Source organism: Ciconia boyciana, chromosome 2 (genome assembly GCF_034638445.1).
Source record: "Ciconia boyciana chromosome 2, ASM3463844v1, whole genome shotgun sequence".
Classification (NCBI taxonomy): domain Eukaryota; kingdom Metazoa; phylum Chordata; class Aves; order Ciconiiformes; family Ciconiidae; genus Ciconia; species Ciconia boyciana.
The window spans coordinates 123,965,878-123,983,336 of NC_132935.1; the positions used below are offsets into that span (position 1 = coordinate 123,965,878).

A 17,459-nucleotide genomic window follows, 5' to 3' on the forward strand; every position below is an offset into this window, starting at 1 on the left:
CTCTGAGCAATTTTATTTTTAAACATGATTAAAAGTGGTAGTACCAACAAGGCTGAGGGTCATCTAAATCATCCAAATTTCCACATTTGAGCTCCTGCTCACAAAAATCGAGTTCTTTCTTAAAACAACGGAACTTGATTCCCTGAAAAATATTTGTACATGTATCTGTCATCTGGATATTTATATTGGGACCGCAAGATTTCATAGTTGTCTAAAACAAGTATTAGACACAAATATATCTCAAGAGTGCATCTCTCAAGAGTGCCAATTTGAACAGAGTAGATCATTCTCTTAGCAAATATGTTTTGCATGTCTCAAGGTTTTTCTCTACATAATATTTATGTGAACAGTAACTCTAAAAAAAAAAATCCCAAACAACCAAAAACATGAAAGGAGAAGTAGTAAAATACCCATTTGGTTCTTACAGATCTATAAGTCAGGCCTATATTTCTCACCATTCTATCTTTATGTTAAAACTTTTTAGCAGTGAAATACCTGCATACAAATACAAAGTTGTTGGTGGGTTGTTTTTTTAAATAATCTTAAAGGTAATAAAAACCTGCAAATCACATGGAACCTAATCCTCATTTCTTAAAGCACGTGAGATTTTATCATGATTGAAGTAAATGTTCCTTAGAGAAAAAATACCAAGATTTAATATGTTAGAAACTCGTCTACCCTCTACTGGCATTTTCTCATTTCCACTTTTCTTTGTGAAATACAACATTTTAGAAAGCATTTAAAGTTTAGAAACACATAAATTTAACTTTCTTTCTATATCTCCTATTTAGCTTACTATATTTTTGGAATTATACATAACTAGAAATTAAGATCTAGGACACCGGGCAAGACTTTTCTAGCACAACTCAAGATACTGAGCTGTCACATTTATGGTGTTAAACAACCAGTTGATATAATCACTAAAGACAAGCCAAAGAACAGAACTTTAGCTGTGAACATTTGCGAACACTTGGAAGGTCATTTTAAAACTTGCACTTATAAGTTATAACATCTGCATTTGACTCAAAACCTGGTAAAGCATTCTGAGATTTAACTTTAAGAGAGAAAATGATTTTTAACAGTTCAACATGCAAAATAATGCAGTTTATACACTTGCTAAAAATAAGAGTTTCTGCTGGAAAATCTGGGGTGCTCATCAATTGACTAAAAGGTAGTAAAAAATACATATTAGGCAAGGTACTGCCCAACTGAGAGATAGTACTACAGCACTGCAAAGACCCTCTCTGAAAAACAGTGTACAGCTCTGCTCAACCACATTCAAGAAAGATGGCTTGGAAGTGGAAAAGGTATAGAAAAGGGCTACTGATCAGTGGAATACCACAAGAAGAACTGGTCTCTTCTAGAAGAGAGACTTTGCCTACCTTGTGCAACATACAGCCAGCTCAGATCCAAAATTCATGTAACTGCAACAGGATGGTGGTAAGTGTGTAGGAATACCCTCAAAAGAATGTGGTATATTTACAATAGCAAAAGGAATGATGCAAATGGGATATCATTCTGCTTTACAAACACTTCATGTGGATTGACAGAGGTGGAAAAGACTGAAGTGAAAGGACTGCATTTGCATAGGAACAAAGGGGGACGTTACAGAGGGAAAGACATTTGTGAAGCGAAAGATCACTATGAAAAATCTCCAAAATATTAAGTGAAAGACTAACACATAAGGGGTTATCAAAGAAATACCAGCAAACAGACAATAAATAGTATTTACAGGTATCACTCAATGCCTAAGCTGATCTATGGACCATTAAGACCAGCTGACACGAGGGCTGTGTTTTGTGAGAGGTTTTCATCACAGTATAAAGTGTTTCAGGTCTCAGCTACTACAAACTCAAAAGACCTCTGACCAAAGAAATGGAGAAACCTTTAGTAAAATATAAAGGATAAAGGTACTGTGTAAAGGAAAAGGTACTAGATGATGGTCCCAGGAGGAAAGTGCCTAAGTTGCTACTTTGTCAGACCGTGTCCTTTAGATAAGCCTGCACCAGGCTTCCCAGATGTCTTGCGATCAAAGAGAGCCAGTACAATAGTCACTTACAGGAGTGCAGAGAGGTACCCTGGTAACTAACCTAATTGCTGACTGATATAAAATGTCCAGCCTCTTCAATGTACTCCCGTAAGCCAATCTGGAAATTACTTATATACTCAAGAGAAGTGAATAGCATGCAGCAGTGCAATCATGTAAGATGAAACTATTTATTTGAACTTCAAGCAAAGCAAAACAGAGTCTGTATCCAACACTCCTTTTTAACATAGAAAGCCTGAGTTCAAGAAGAATTAGAAGATTGATCATACAAAAAAAGTAAGCCATTACGTATTTCAGCTAATGACATTTTTATTCTGAAAGGGAAACATTTCCATTCCGTAGGCGCAGCAGCCCCAGGAGAGAGAGCAAGGCAGCGAGACCCCTGCAACCTCATTACAGCCAGATTTCCACCTGGGTTGGAGCGGTTCTAGCTCCTTTACCAAACCCACGATGTTACTATTTGAAATGTGCTGTACAGTAAGAAGGTGGTCTGATATGAATTAGGTCACACTATTAGCAATTGGCGACCTTTCACTGACGAACAGTTTTTAAGCAAGGGAAAAGATTTTTTGGAAGTTAAGACACTGCAAAGACCCTCCCTGCAGTGACTCCACCTGCTGCTTTACGCTGCATCGCTATAATAAAGCAACACAGCCATATAAATGATGTCCTGGTTTTCCATAACAAGCTATAATTGGAGTAGGTGACTAAGAAAATTTTTAGATAAATGGTGGGATCATAACCTTTTATGCAAAATGGACAAATAAGCTATGGAAGTACCTGGGAAAGCTTGAGGCTGTGTAACTCTACTTCAAGCCATAGACACAGTTAAAGCAGACAGTAAATCACTAAATCTCATCTTAGACTTTACAATTTTGTTGTTGTTTTGGTTTTTGCCAGTTTTTGCTGACAGATGGAAAAAATACTAGCTGAATGTGACCAAGATTTAATTTACCTCCAATTTCCTTCCTATTTCTACAGCACATTCCTAAAAACACACAGCATTTTATTCCCAGTGCTTAGAAGAATTACTAGTAAACAGTCGCACTCCAACAGTACATACTATAAAAATACCACTGTAATACTTCTTGCTACTCATGAGAATTGCATTGCATTACAAAATTTTCGCAAGAATATTTCTAAATGATCATCTATAAATGTGTGCATACATTTATATAAATATAGTTACTTGAATACTTATCAACTATGCATGCACATACTAAACAACCGTATGTCCATATACAGAGACAGAATTGTGATACTGCACTGAAACAGCATTGTTTATTAACTGAGTGGGATAGTGAAGTGTCAAAGATACCTTTGAAGATGGGGAAGCCTTTCTTCAAGGCATCTTCTCTTTCTTTACCTATCAGCTGCATGTAAGAACCAAGAATGATTTAACTGCATGAAGAAATGACATCTGAGGCACAGACAACTCTCAGAAAGATGTGTCCGCTTGTTCTGGGGAATTCAAAGTCAAGCTTTCCAGCACCAAGGCTTAACTATCCCAGCTCCAAAATTTTCTGACTTTAGAAATGAAACATCTCATACTCCCTTTCTTCACTACTTCTTTTCCTTTTTGAATCTTGATAAAAATATCAAGATTGCAGATGATTGATGAGCGGTAATCATTGAACACACCCCGTTTTGTTACTTACTGGCACCTAGATAAGCAAAGTTATATCCATTCTAACATGGGAAAAATATATCTCCTATCAAATATTATATCCATTCTAATTCTGTGTTCAGCCGGGGGAGGTCCAACTTTTCCAACTACAAAAAGGCATTTACAGCTGCTGTCATCAAAGTTTTCATTGTTCTCCATAGTTTTTGAGACTGCAAAGTTATGAGGCATAGTGCAGGAAGTAACTCTCGTACCTTCATTACTGCAGTGTAAGGGGTGCCTTTAGTAGATGTAAACGCCCCAGAGGTCCCCAGGACATACTCTTGTATAGGTTTCTTGGGAATCAAAGACTCCTTCTGCTTACACAGCTAGAGAAATGGGCAATTTAGGGTCCCTAGGTTCTCCCATGCATCCACCATTTTGGACTATGGCTCATAAAAGGGTAATTTTCCTCTGTGAGCACTAGGGAAAGCAGAACAGCATTAATATACATCCTTCCTAAATAAGGATTCATTTGCACAGCATGAAATCTGCTGCAGTCCTTTCCTCCTTTTAGATATGAAGGCATGTGCTGCAGCGTTGCTGGTAACATCATGCCCAAGCAGTGAGCGCAAGATAAAATGTGCAGGGGTTCTTACAGTAGTCCCTGGCAAAGGTAATGTCCTCAAGCCTGCTGACAGAACTGGCCAGACATTGATCCACTGGTGACATTAATTTCAGGTATTATTCAGCAACATGACAGACACTAATTTGATCTAAGATTTAAGGAAAGCCGAGATCAAACAATCTCAGAATTTAAGGCAGGCATTTATAATGCCTTATTTATACACAGATGGGGTTGGGGGGTATATTTCCTTTTGACACAACATTGAAAATATGTCCTCATGCTTGGGGTTGTACTTTCTTCACTTGCTGTTTTAAAGGAATAGTTATGTCACTTTTTTTAACACTTCAATTATTTCTGGGGTACATTTTTCTAAACCTGACAGTTCTTATTTAAAAAATTGATCTCTCTAGCTTTAATCAGCTATGTGCATTTATCCTTGTACAAAATGAGGTACACCTTACAAAATATCCGATATCAGCCAAACGTACCCTTCCTCTGTGTGTCCATTTTCCCATTTCCCAGGCTGCAGCACTACACGGCATTAGCAATACTCAGCTGAGATGTCCAGCATATTGATGTAAAATGACCCTCTAAGCTTCCTATCAGCCGTGCTCTCGTATTACAAAAACACTTTACCATGGTTCATGTTCATTACTTAGCAACTGCTCCTTGCTTCTAAGAACCACATCCTTATTTACGCGTGCACATCCTGGCATATCTGTCTTAAAAGTGGAAAAAGAACAACGATTAAGGGAAGCTATGATTGCATTTTATAAAATCATAAGTGGCATGAAAAAGATTCATAGGGAACAAGAGCCTTCTGTCTCTTCCAATACAAGAATTAGCAGGCAATCAATGAAATCAACATTGCAGGTCTAGAGCAAGCAAAGGAGATGGTTCTTTGAAGAACATATAGTTAAACTGAAGAATTTCTTATGGCTGGATGTTGTGCTGCCAAAATTTTAAATGCAAAAAAGGCAGGATAAATTCCTTATTTGGGGGTGGGGAGGCAGTCCTACAGAAGGCTATTCAATACAAGCTCAGGAAACCCCAATTGCAAATTGCTGGAAGCTAGGAGAGCACTCTGGGGAAGTATCCTCAGATGCTTGTCTGGTTCTTGTACTCCTCTGCTGGCAAGTGCTATAGCACAGTATCAGAAAGAGAATCTGATGTCAGGGGGACCTTTGTTCTGGCCCTATATGGCCAGTTTTACATTCTTATATCACTTACATTTATTCTGATCACATCAAATTTAGTCTAATGTGACTGCAAATAGAATGTGACCCCTTCATATCATCATAACCTCCCTTTCTGAGCACAAATACATAAAGGGAAAGTCCAAGGACTAAAAAATTCAGTGAGCTGCCATCATGACTCAGTTTGTTGCATGTATCATGAGGAGAGCCTAATCTGATAATTTTATACAATGGAAAAATAGAGGGTTTTTTCCAGCGACAAAAATTATCATTCATTAGTGAACAAAATTGCATCTAAACCTAAATTTATTTAGATTACAGCCAAACCACTCAGACATGTCGGTTGAATGGGAGACATTCATTAATAAGGAAATAACAAGCAGAGTATTCACTAATACAGTATCATTTAGATACTCAGAGGGGGATGCATATGTGCACAGGGAATATCTATGCATATTACTAGTAGATCTGTGTTTACTGGCAGAATATGCACCTGTGTATTTCCAGGCTGATGAGCTGTTACACAGGCACTCACATCAACTCAGAAGAAATGCTACTGAAGTTTGCACACCTGCTTTTCAAATCAAACAAAATGATCTGAAAGCAGCCTGATTTTCACACAAATCACATTGCTTTGTTGAATCTGTGTCTCCGTCCAGCTAAGTGGTACCCCCAAAAGCATGCACATATCCTCCCACTGGTGGTCATGTGAATCATCTCTTCCTCCTCCTGAGGAAGCATGCTAGATACAAAGATTTTTTGTTTCTCACCTTACAAAAGCATCATCCTCATGCTGAGCTACAGAAGAACATGATTAAATGATATGTCATTGAAAGAAAGGCTACGTCCATTTTCTACCACAGTAATATTTTCTAAAACCACAGTTTCTTGATCATTTCAGAGTGCACTGGGTTTTTCCTGGTGAGTAAAGATGTGCTTACTGAATTTAGAACATAGTTTCTCTCAGTCTGAGCTGCAGATTCCCAAGCTGCATAGTTGTGGTTGGATAACTCCTCCGTGGGGCGTTTGGAGTTTCCTGAGTATGGAGGGAAAAAAGAATTAATCTGACTCCAGTGTTTAACTCATTTGCAGGACACAGATTTCCTGTTCTGCAAACATAAAGGGTTTGCAAAGAGTGCGTAAGAGCTTCCAAGATGTATAGCTATGTGAGTGCTAAAGATAGGGAGCCCCATTCTTCTCTCTGGCTCAAATTGCCAAAGCTCTGTGGATTTCAGCTGTGTTATTACCAATTCAAATGTGTTCCAAGTCAGAGGAAAGTCAAGAACAATGTGTATTTATGAAAAAAGGCCAATTCTTGTTTGGCTGAAGTTCATAACCCGAAAAGAACCCAGTAATTCCACTACTCTCCAGCCTAAAAGCTGGCTACATCTTTCACTTATCAGCATCTGTTCTGTGGTGCAGGGCATTAGTAGCATGGAGGTGGATATATTTACTGATTATTTACATTGCAATTTTCAAAGGCAGAGGAATGTTTTAATCTTAGATGAAGTTACAGTATGAAAAAAATCAAGTCGATCTAGAAACTAAAGCAGCGCTTGAAAAGGGAAGTAAAATACCATGGCAAGGCCTATTTGAGGTGATAGCTAGAGCATAAACATGATTGTATGTGCCGTAAGATTTTCTAAGCTAACTCAGTGGTTAAGAAAGGTGCTGAGCTAAGATTTTGGGGAACAAAGGAACATAGCACTGACCTAATTCCTCTCCATTAATCAACAGTAAAGTCCCATTCACTTCTAGAAAGTAGCATTATGCTAAGTTAAGCATTTCTGAAAACTCCCAAAGAAATTTTTGTGTATGAATTTGGCAGGTGTGGTACAAGCACTGCCAATGCACACCCCCTTTCATACTGACCTACATGTTTTTAGGAGCAATACATGCAAGTGTGAAAGGACAGTTGGATTTTATTATCCCCAGGATTGCTTGTTGTTCTTCTTTCAAGAATGGCTCCAGCTAATGCATTCTATGTTGGCTTGTGAACGTGCACCTAAAAGCAGGAACAGGATCATGAGCTCATTTCACATTGGCTACCATATAGTTCTCAGGTAGAAGCATGAAATTTTCCAGGCTAGATGAGGCTATGAAGTCCTTCGATTAGGGTCATGTATCTTCACTATCACTCCAATCCATCACGTTAGTTGTTTCTTACAAAGCTGCTCACTGCTTTAGTCTTGATTGTCTAGGAAACTCATAAGACACAATCATCTGCTACTGCAGATCTTCTGAAATTTGAAGTTAGCACTTTGCTATAGCACATCTGTGATTTGAATCCTGAATTTAGAGAGTGTTTCATCTGGTAAAAAAAATTCCAGGTTTGGAAAGGCACATCTTCCTAAGATATTTATTTAGTGATAAAAGCTGATACAAGGAAATAATTTAACATCTCTTCAATGCCTTTACTTCATCAATCACTATCCTTTAAGGAATGAAAAAATATCCTGTATTTACAAAACCTGCATTTAAGGGCCAGCTCCAGCTGGGAAACTACGATTCCCCATTACAAGAGTGAAAGACAGTTTATGGAAAACAACACAGGTAAACAGGCGAGAGAGGATGAGGAGAGCATGGCTTTGATAAGCGGCACTATATGAAACTGTTGGGCTTGCGGTTATTGCTTCTGCAGGACTCCTTTGGTATGGCTGAACTGGTATAAGAAATCAATCGAGAGAGACACTGGCACCTGTAATTTACAAATCTAAACCGACCCACCTTTCACTTCCTCCCAGCTATAATTTTTCATTGTCATTGAACCTAGGATCGTTATCGATTCAGGTCAGTATTGGTCAGTCAGTATGTACTGTGCCAAAACACAGGGAGAGATAATTAACATTTTAGGAAGATAAGAGGAGCGTTCACTGCATTTTAGGAAGATAAGAGGAGTGCTCCACACACATACACACAGTTGTGCCAAACGTCTCTGACAACTGGTGAAGCAGCAGCCCACGCCTGGCTGTGCAATGCGTTTGGAAACGGCGCGGAAGGTGGCCAGCGTCAGCACAGCCCAGTTCTCAGCTTCTCCTACGTTGCTGAGCACGCTGGGGTTTCCAGAGTCACCAACTCCTGCTCTAGCAGCAAACAAAGAAAATAATTTTAAAGAGCCAATACAAATATTTGACTCCCTAGAACAGTTTGCTGGGGCGAGGGGGGACGGGGGGAATCAGATAATTAAAGAATTAAAGGATTACAACGAAGGCTGACAATTTCAGTATTGAACCCTAAAAATCCTAGCATCCTGCCTTGGCATCAGAAAGAAAGTTAACTCAGTCAATAAGGCTGTTATCCACAAATATTGTCCAAAAATGCAAACAACCAGTATCCCGCAGTTTGGTTAGCTAAAATTTGCAGACATCTCAATCATGAATTAAGAAACCACTTGTGGGATTCAGCGTATCAGATGTTCAGTGTATAGGCCACTTTTCATATTTTGTAAGGATAGCATTTTTGTTAAACGTTTTCATGAACTTTTAAACTGCAAAATACAGAGAATTACAATTTTCCATTAAAAATCTAGATTTAAAAAAATATTAGGAAGAAGGGCTTTCACTGGAGAGTCTTTCCATTTTCTGCAGTTTCCATTTTAAGGAACAGCCCTTTAGAGTATTGGTATATGACAGAGAAAAAAGGGAAGTAATTTAAAAAGAAGAGAAAATGAAGCTGAAAAATGAGCAGGCAGAATGGACCTATTTGGTCAGCTGACTCATACCAGAGCAATTCCTGAAACCTACACAAAAGCCTGGAAAATAAATAAGATTCTTCTGTGGGATTTCCTTTTGCTTGGTCCTTGGAGAAAAACTGCCTATTTAACTATAGAGCAACCAGCTCTCTGTTCCTCTTCAGAAGCTCTTATGCTTGGCTCTGTCCTGTGGGAAACAGCTCCTCACCTAGATGGTGATTGCTCCCTGTATTTAAGCTTCTGCATGATGGAGAGATGAGAAAAATACCACACAAGAAGCAAAATCACATTCTGTAATCCCCTTGTCGAGCAAAACACACCAGAGCCTATTGGCAGAGTCCTTTTTCAGAACCAGCTCCTTCAGTGTACCCTCTGGATGGCAATTACTGCAGCAGAGTAGTCGAGAAATGTTTCTTGGACTTAGACAACTGCCAACGCTAATTAAATATTTCTTCAATGTCCACATTTCTCACACAGGTGCTGAGGATGTCTAAATGCATTATACATACAAAACGAAAACCCAGAGAAGACACGCATAATCAAATACATTTTTTAATCCTTATAAATGCACTTGGAATAACCACAGGACTGAAAACACCTCCTTGGTGAATGTGTTTGTTTCAACACTCTTGATGGGCTGCTAGATATTAAAGAAGCTATTATATACTCTCTGCAAGAACCTACCTTTGCCTGAACTTCCACTTTACGCAATCTTACAGCAGACTAGAAGTGGAAATAAAAGATGGTAGAAAGAACCCCAAAATGTTTGTGAAGGTATAAACTGATTGCACAGTCCACCAACTTCAGGCTGACACAAGTTCAGACACTCCAATTTGTTTAGAGAACAGGCTTCTATTATTCTTCAGGTGATTTAGACTCCTTGGCATCATTAAAAGCTTACATATAAAGCAGATTAAGAAGTGTCCTCATGAATATGTAATTCTGGGTGAAGGACTATTGCGAATCCCAAGAATAGATGCGGCTACAGATTTTATTAGAACATTGATATGTTTTTCGTGTGTACTAGCTTCCTTGCCTACTTGTCTGAGCCAACTCCCATATTACTAAGATTCTCCTTATTAGTTTTCCATGTTCTGTCTACAACATTTTTCTAGAAAATGCAGGAAAGGAGTAGATGGAAAAACTCAAACTGATCTATTAACCATGTACATAAGCATTGTCTTTTCTGTGTCGTGTTTGTGTAGTCTCTAGCACAAAGAGACACACAAATCAATAATTCCTGTGAGATTATCCAGTGGCATATCAGTTGTGCCATTTTTAGTAGGAAAAGAAATCAAAAAAACACCTGGACTCTACAAGCCTGGACAAGCAAGCACTACATACATACAAATGAATCTGCACGTCTGAGTGACTTCCAAAGGCAAGCAGGAAGCACATAGTAAAATAAGCCGGGCCAGCTGAGAAACCATCACTCAGCAGCTCCATAGCATTAATTCTTCTCAATAAATGAAATTGTTAATAAGCACTTTTGAAAATGATGGACAACTTAGATGAACTTCATTGGACATAGGACAGTGGCAGTAGTCAAAACTTCTGCTTTGGGTACCTGTGTGAGGGAAATGCTAAAGAGGCAAGGGAAATGCCAAACACGCGTGTACAAGAGCCTCATGCAGATCTCACATGGGTGGGAGGCTGTGAGGATCCTTGTCCCACCCAGCGGGCAGCCATCCATGGGCCCATGAGACCTCACCTCCCAGCTGCCACCAACCGCTACCTCTGCAGGCATAATACTGCTGTTCCTCTCCCTCAGCCAAATCCTCTCCTGACTACTTTACACCAGGCTGAACAGCATCCAAGAGAATTAAAAGAGAGATTCAAACATGTTTAATGATGTTTTTCCCTGCGTAGGGTTACGGGGTGTATTAGCCTTGACAGAACAAGTTTTCCAACAGTGATGGGACTTGGAGGATCGATCCACCAGAGTTTAACCTTCTTCCAGAGGCAGCACTCTGAAACAAAATCAGCCAAAAAGGTGTCCAAATGCTATAAAAATGAGGGAGGTGGCTGTATTTCAGCATCGATAAAATGAGTATATTTTACTCAAGTATCCACAAGATACTTCTGCGAGCCAACATGGGTGGGGGTTCAGTTCTGCTTTTTGTTTTTCAAAGAAGATTCCTGGATTTCTATGAGAAAAATTATATTGTGTTAAAACTGAGAAAGAACTTCTCTTTCCGAGCAAGACTTCTCTCCAGGAAAACAACACAGACTATACCGACAGTTCAGCATACTTTATCTTGCTACTGGAGAAGGCCAGTGCATAGCAAAAGCTGGCCGACGCCTCTTTCACCTTTATTCAAAAGTGTCCACGACTGGACTGAGATTTTTTACATTCTCTGAACACAGGCTACAGTCTTCTCCTGGGTCTATACATGGGGCAGTTTCACTGCTTTGCAATGCAGAACAAAAGATACAGGACACTGACTGTATTTTTGAAAGGTATGGCATGCAAAAGGTTTAGGTAATTTCTTCACACTTAGTCTTTGTTCTTTGATTTCATTTCCTAGCCACCATTCATCACTAATTAAAGCAGTTCTTGAAACAAAACTGATCTGGATAAACTTCCAGAAGTGGAGGCTAAATTCTTCTTCTGCCTCTTTCTTCAAATCTCTTCTGAGCCCTCACTATTAATTCAGACACTGGCAGGTAACGTTGTCTTTCAGTCCTGTTATGCAACTTGGCTTCCAACGTGTGCAAGAACTAACACGTTTCTCCAGATAGATTTGCTTTCCCAGGCTCCTGCCTTCTCGGCAATGTGAGGTACTTTGTGTAGAGTTGTCTCAATTTCCTTCTAATGCCCATTTTTCTAAATACTTTGATTTTTTTCAGAGATATGAAAAGTCAGTTGTATATTTATCTTGAACTATCAAACACACTAAAAAGAACCTATCTGGGATTCCAGGCACCATGGCTAAATAATAAAAATACAGTCAGCCTTATGCAAACAAATGTGTACAAACCAGCCACCTCAAAATCATGCAGGGCAAAAAACTACTCCCGCCACAGATCCTGCAGAAAACAAACCTCAGTGGCCGGTACAGCCCTTCCCACTCTGAAAGCATCAGACTTTGCTTTCAGCCCCCAAAATATTGGACAATCCAAAAAGCAGTATTTTAAGTCACCTTCTGTTTTGGTATTTCCACGCATTCAAGTGCTGAAATTGTTCATTGTTCTGAATCATGAGAATACCAAATACAGATTTATCTTCCAATCCTATCTTTAAATCTCTAATTTTAAATCTACAACTTTACGGATTTATGTAGTTAGAGATTTACTCCTCCCCAGAAACGGCTATTTAATATCAACCAGTAGGACAAAACATATCTCCTGTCTTTGGTTTCTTTTTCACAGCTTGACTAATGCGTCAAATTGCCTATATTGTATCAAGGAGATGCAGTATATCTGAAAAATAAAATAGCACAGTCCTTAGTAGGTGTTCACATTCTTCAGCTTGCTACCTTCTACCCATTTGAAGCAAATATTTTTTATAGCCACATGTCAATAAAAACTAAGAGCCAATAAAACAGCATAGCTTGCATTGTGGGGCACTGTTAAACAGAAATACATGGATGACATCCAGTTACTTTAAGGGACAGTGAGTGTAATTCAGCAGAAGGCAAAAGAACCTCACTTGCCACAAAGGATTTTTTTTTTTTTTTAAATAAAAAACCCCAATATGTTTTTAGCATGACACTGTTGAAGAACAAAGGTTTAAATCACCAGTATTCCTTTAAATGGGAATCTTCAAATGTGGTGATTGTTTATTAGTTGATTTGCCTCTGGTTTTGTAATTACCTGTTTGTTTTTACTGCTTGAGATTCTAGGCCAGCATCATTTCTGTAGAGACGAAATCAGGCAATATTAAGGGCTTTTTGTGATTCTAGGGCAAGGCGTTTTTAAAGTACAAAGCAACAGCTATTTTTGCTGGCCGACACAGTCTAGAGCCCAAAGACACATGATTATACCTTCAAAAAGGCAATAGCTGGAGCACATGACAGTCATTTACTATAACCCCCATCTCCCCGTCAGCCCCTTTGCTTGGGGACAAAGGACAATTCCAGGACAGAGTATCTGAGCTTACTGTGCTTGCTATGAGATGTACAGCGGGGCTCCTGCGGCCTCTCTGAACAACAGATGCCAGTCACCTCCAGACAACCTCCAGCAACTATTCTTTCAGCAACCTGCTACACTTCCATTTACGTCCTCAAAATAAAAAGACAGGAGAAGCCAAACGGAGGCAGATCAAACAAACTTTATGTTCAGTCAATCACTCCTTCAGAGAAGCCCACCAGGCACGTCAGAAAAGAATAACTGTTCCAAGGCAAAGGAACCAAATGAAGACAACTCTGAGGCAAAGAAAAGGCAACTCCTTCACGCTGCAGTCAGCACAAAGGCATTTCCAACCGCTTTGCCACTCCAGCGCTCTCCATCTTACAACCCTCTCCAGAGAGAGGGGCAGAGAGAGAGTATCAGAGCAGAACCCATCGCATGAGACACAGCTCTCAAGAACACAGACAAACCATAGGATGAATAAGGCGCTGGAGCCAAAGGACAAAAAACACATTGGAATAAGCAATCCGAAACCTTAAGAAAAACAGGAGCAAAACCAACTTTTGGAAATTTAACCCAACAGCTCAGATAATCCTTTAATAACATGGTTGCTCTTACCTTTGCCATCTGTGCCTGCACGCCATTTGCTTTGAGAGATGCTACTGCTTTCTGTGCTGCTGCCGGACTGTCAAAATCTACAAAACCGTAACCTGAAAAATAAAGAGATAAATAGACATTTTCATTATTATCCATGTGTATGTGCATAGATAAAGATTTATTTTTATAAAGAAGGAAACCTTTTCCATTCTCTCACATTGTCTCATAGTCTTCCAGTAGCACTGCCACCACCACCAGCCATCACAGCTCTATTTCTCACACCTTTCCTCCTGAACCTAGTGGGGCTTAAGGAAATGCAATGACCTGAAGCTTCAAAGTGCAGGAAGGTACGCAGCAGAGGGGGAGAGAAGGCAGCTCTTTGCCTGTCCTAACAGATAAAAGGTCCCTGGCAGGGGAGGACATACGCTTGTGGGGCTCTGGTGCTCTGCCATCTCTTCCATAAGAGGAGGCAGCAGTATAGCCCTCCCTGGGATACAAAGCTACAGCTTGCAATGTCTGGTTTCATGCGAAAACACCACCCTTCCTTGTCCCTTGAACCCATATGAGGGTTAAGCTTCAGAAGAGGAGGACAGGGGTCTCTCTGGCAGGCTGGGGCCATCTGTGTAGGGGCAGGGAGCGCAGCCTTCCAGCAGGTGGGAGCAATTAAGGCAGAAATCGCAACCTGTGCTCTACAAGTGACTGCCAGATAGCCCTAGAAGATGGTAAGATAATAAAGTCGCAGCCTGGTTAAACCACAGCCCTTTCATCTCGCCGCCCTCTCTGCTGGAGCAAGGGCCAGGTCCCTACCAAGAACTGCTTCAGGGTATCATCTGAACAGCAGCTTAGTGAGGTTGGATCTTAGGGATTGGCAAGGGATAATCCTCTGCTTTTAAGTGGCTTTCCTACTCTCAGAATTTGCATTAGTTTAGTTTATAAATCAGCCAGTCACTTCCCATCTTCTCTTCTTCCCTCTCCATTTTTCCTTCCTTTAGCCAGCAAGACTGGTATGTTCAAGCAAGACCAGTGCTGTTAAGCCCCTACTGGGTACCAACAACTCTGGAAGTATTTTTATTTTCCTAAAGATACAAAGGAAGGCAAAGAGGACAAGGAATGGACTTTTCACAACTTCTAAGCACTGAGCTACCTCTGATCTTCAACAGCATTCAAATGTCTTGCTCATAAAGATTTCAACAGAGTTAGGAAGATTTAAAAATCTCACCAAGCAGCTATTTAGGCAGCTGCATATATTTCACAATCCACCCAGGGAAAACCCCAGCCTACATCTTATTATGCAATTACAGCACAGGTAGGCACGTGCTGCTCGGACAAGCTGTGGCCAGGAGCCACCTTTTTGGCATCTCCCTGGGAAGCCATACGGACAAAACTGAACTGCCTGAAAGCTTTAATAATATTAGCACAAGCATATTTATAGCATAGCAGCTCCTTTGCAGACATCTCCATTTACTAGGTCAATATACATCATACAGGAGGCAACCACAGATATGCTTTCCTGCCGTATCCATTTTTATTTCTTTTGCCAGCCTTTCTTCCTGCTCCTGGGGGGCCTTATTGCCTTCCTCTCTGCACCAAATCTAGAGTACGTGCTTGTGATCACCTTGCCTCCCAAGTTATAAACATCTCTTTATTATTATTTTGGTATGTATGTATTACGTGGTGCAGGGGTTCGTCCACTGATGAAAGAATTTTTGCACGTGGACTTTTTTGTTTTCTTGGCTTAAATCTCATTCGCAAAGTTTTAAGAAAATGAAAAAGAAATAAGAAGATAATAGAAACAGGCAAAATTGTTAAAGAAACTGCTGACTTAGAGTATGAAAAGCACTATTTTGATAACAAAGTCAAGATCTGAACCTTTCTGTTCTTTTCTTCCCTCAGTTTTCTGGTTTTTTTTGGTTTGGGGTGAATTTTTTGGTAGGGCATTACCACACACTGAGGGAAAGCCTAGAACAACTGTACACTGGGACAGCAGATCTAATAAACACCACCATGAAGAAGCAGTGGAGTTTGGTCAACTTGGGGAGGTGGGGGGTGTTATACCTGCTCAGATTCCCCCATTTGATTTTCCCTTTTTGTTGCTACTGAGCATGTCATTTTTAAATCAGCTTGTTCTACATCCCATTTTACTTTGCAGTGTTATCCAAGCTCTCTCTTCACTGCAGAGCGGCAGTGAAGCTGATGCTGCTTTGAACCAAAAAAACACGCTACAAGAGAGCAAGAGTCCTCCCTGGATTTCTCCAATGCCTTTGCCCTTTGGGAGAGCAGCTTCTGGGAGGAAGGAGGAGATACAATTAGATGCAGCTTCCCTCTTGCTAGATGAGAGATCCTGACAAGAAGCCAGAGCTGCCAAGTGGGAAACCCAAAATGCCTTGGGAAGTCATGGGATGGCTTGGATCAAACACAGAGCAGCTTATTTTTTAGGATAGCAAGGTGCTCTTCTCAGGAGACTGAATTTCTTTTTATTTCTCACCATATTCATCCTCAAAATCTAGGAGGTGAAAGTGCAAAAATAAGTTTTAGTATTGGCATTAAAAACAGATAGTAGAGTTAGATTTTTCTATTTATCATCAATGTACAGTGCAGGATTCATGTATGCAGTAACAGAAGGGAAATGATTTTTAATATGACTTTCCAGACAGCACGGTAAGTATTCACATATAAGTTAGTATTGCTTGTAAATATAAACTGGAATGTGTAAGAATATGCCGGTGTTGTATTATAGAGATCAGGTATATCTAACAGTGAATTACTGAAGATGAATATCAGTCCATAATATCTAAAACCACTAATATCTTCTAAACATTTATTCCATGGGCACAAGGGGCTATATAACTGCATCAGAGATCCAGTGAGAGTCTCGAGACAAAAAAACCTTGCATCTTTAGCTGCCCATTAAGCATTCTAGTATTACTACTCCCAGCCTCACTGCAGAGCTGCTCTTTTCCCTTCCCTCAAGTTCATTTTCATTCCAAGTATCTTTTTCTGGCCCTCCCCCCTCCCGACACATCTCTCCACCACACACAGAACATCAGGACAAAATCACTCCATGGCTGAAAACCCGTCCAAAGAACATCAATCTGCCGCAAGGGAAGCCAAGTTCCCAGGCTGTTTCAGCGTTCAAGTATCCTTACAAGAACCCTGCAATGCTATATAACAGAAAACCAGGCATGCTGCCTTTTTGCACAGTTTACCTTCTTCCATGTAGATGTTTATAGCCTTTGTTGGTGACCTACACTAACGTATTTCATGTGTTTATAATCTCACTTCATTTTGGGGTCTCGGGCACTAACAAAGTAGCGCTGGCTCTTCTGTTTGGGTTTTGGGGGGCTTTGTTTGTTTGGGGGTTTTTTGTTTGGTTTTATATACTTTTCGGGGTAGATCAAGTTTAGTCCCCACAAAAGCTAAAGCTGGGTCTTGGAACATCCCCTCCAGCTCTCCCCACAGCATAAACGAATCCCCAGACTCCCTGTGCCGAGAGTCCTTCCCTCCTGCCCCGACCGCGGCTGGAGCGGGCGCAGGCTGGCCCCGCCGGCAGCGCCGGGCTGCCGGGGCTGCTCCGGGCAGGTACCGCTGCAGCTGCAGCACGGCCGGGTTTGGCTGCCAGGCACGCA

At 40.4% G+C, this 17,459-nt stretch overlaps 1 protein-coding gene across 8 annotated transcripts in view; it reads right to left on the reverse strand.

Moving 5' to 3' along the window:
- RBMS3 (RNA binding motif single stranded interacting protein 3) overlaps positions 1-17,459 on the reverse strand; it is a 722,164-nt gene that overhangs the window by 251,278 nt on the left and 453,427 nt on the right. For all 8 annotated transcript variants that reach the window (XM_072853929.1, XM_072853928.1, XM_072853930.1 and 5 more), the window contains one exon: positions 13,855-13,946. In XM_072853929.1, the coding sequence (XP_072710030.1) occupies positions 13,855-13,946 (92 nt within the window). The remainder of the gene's footprint in view (positions 1-13,854; positions 13,947-17,459) is intronic.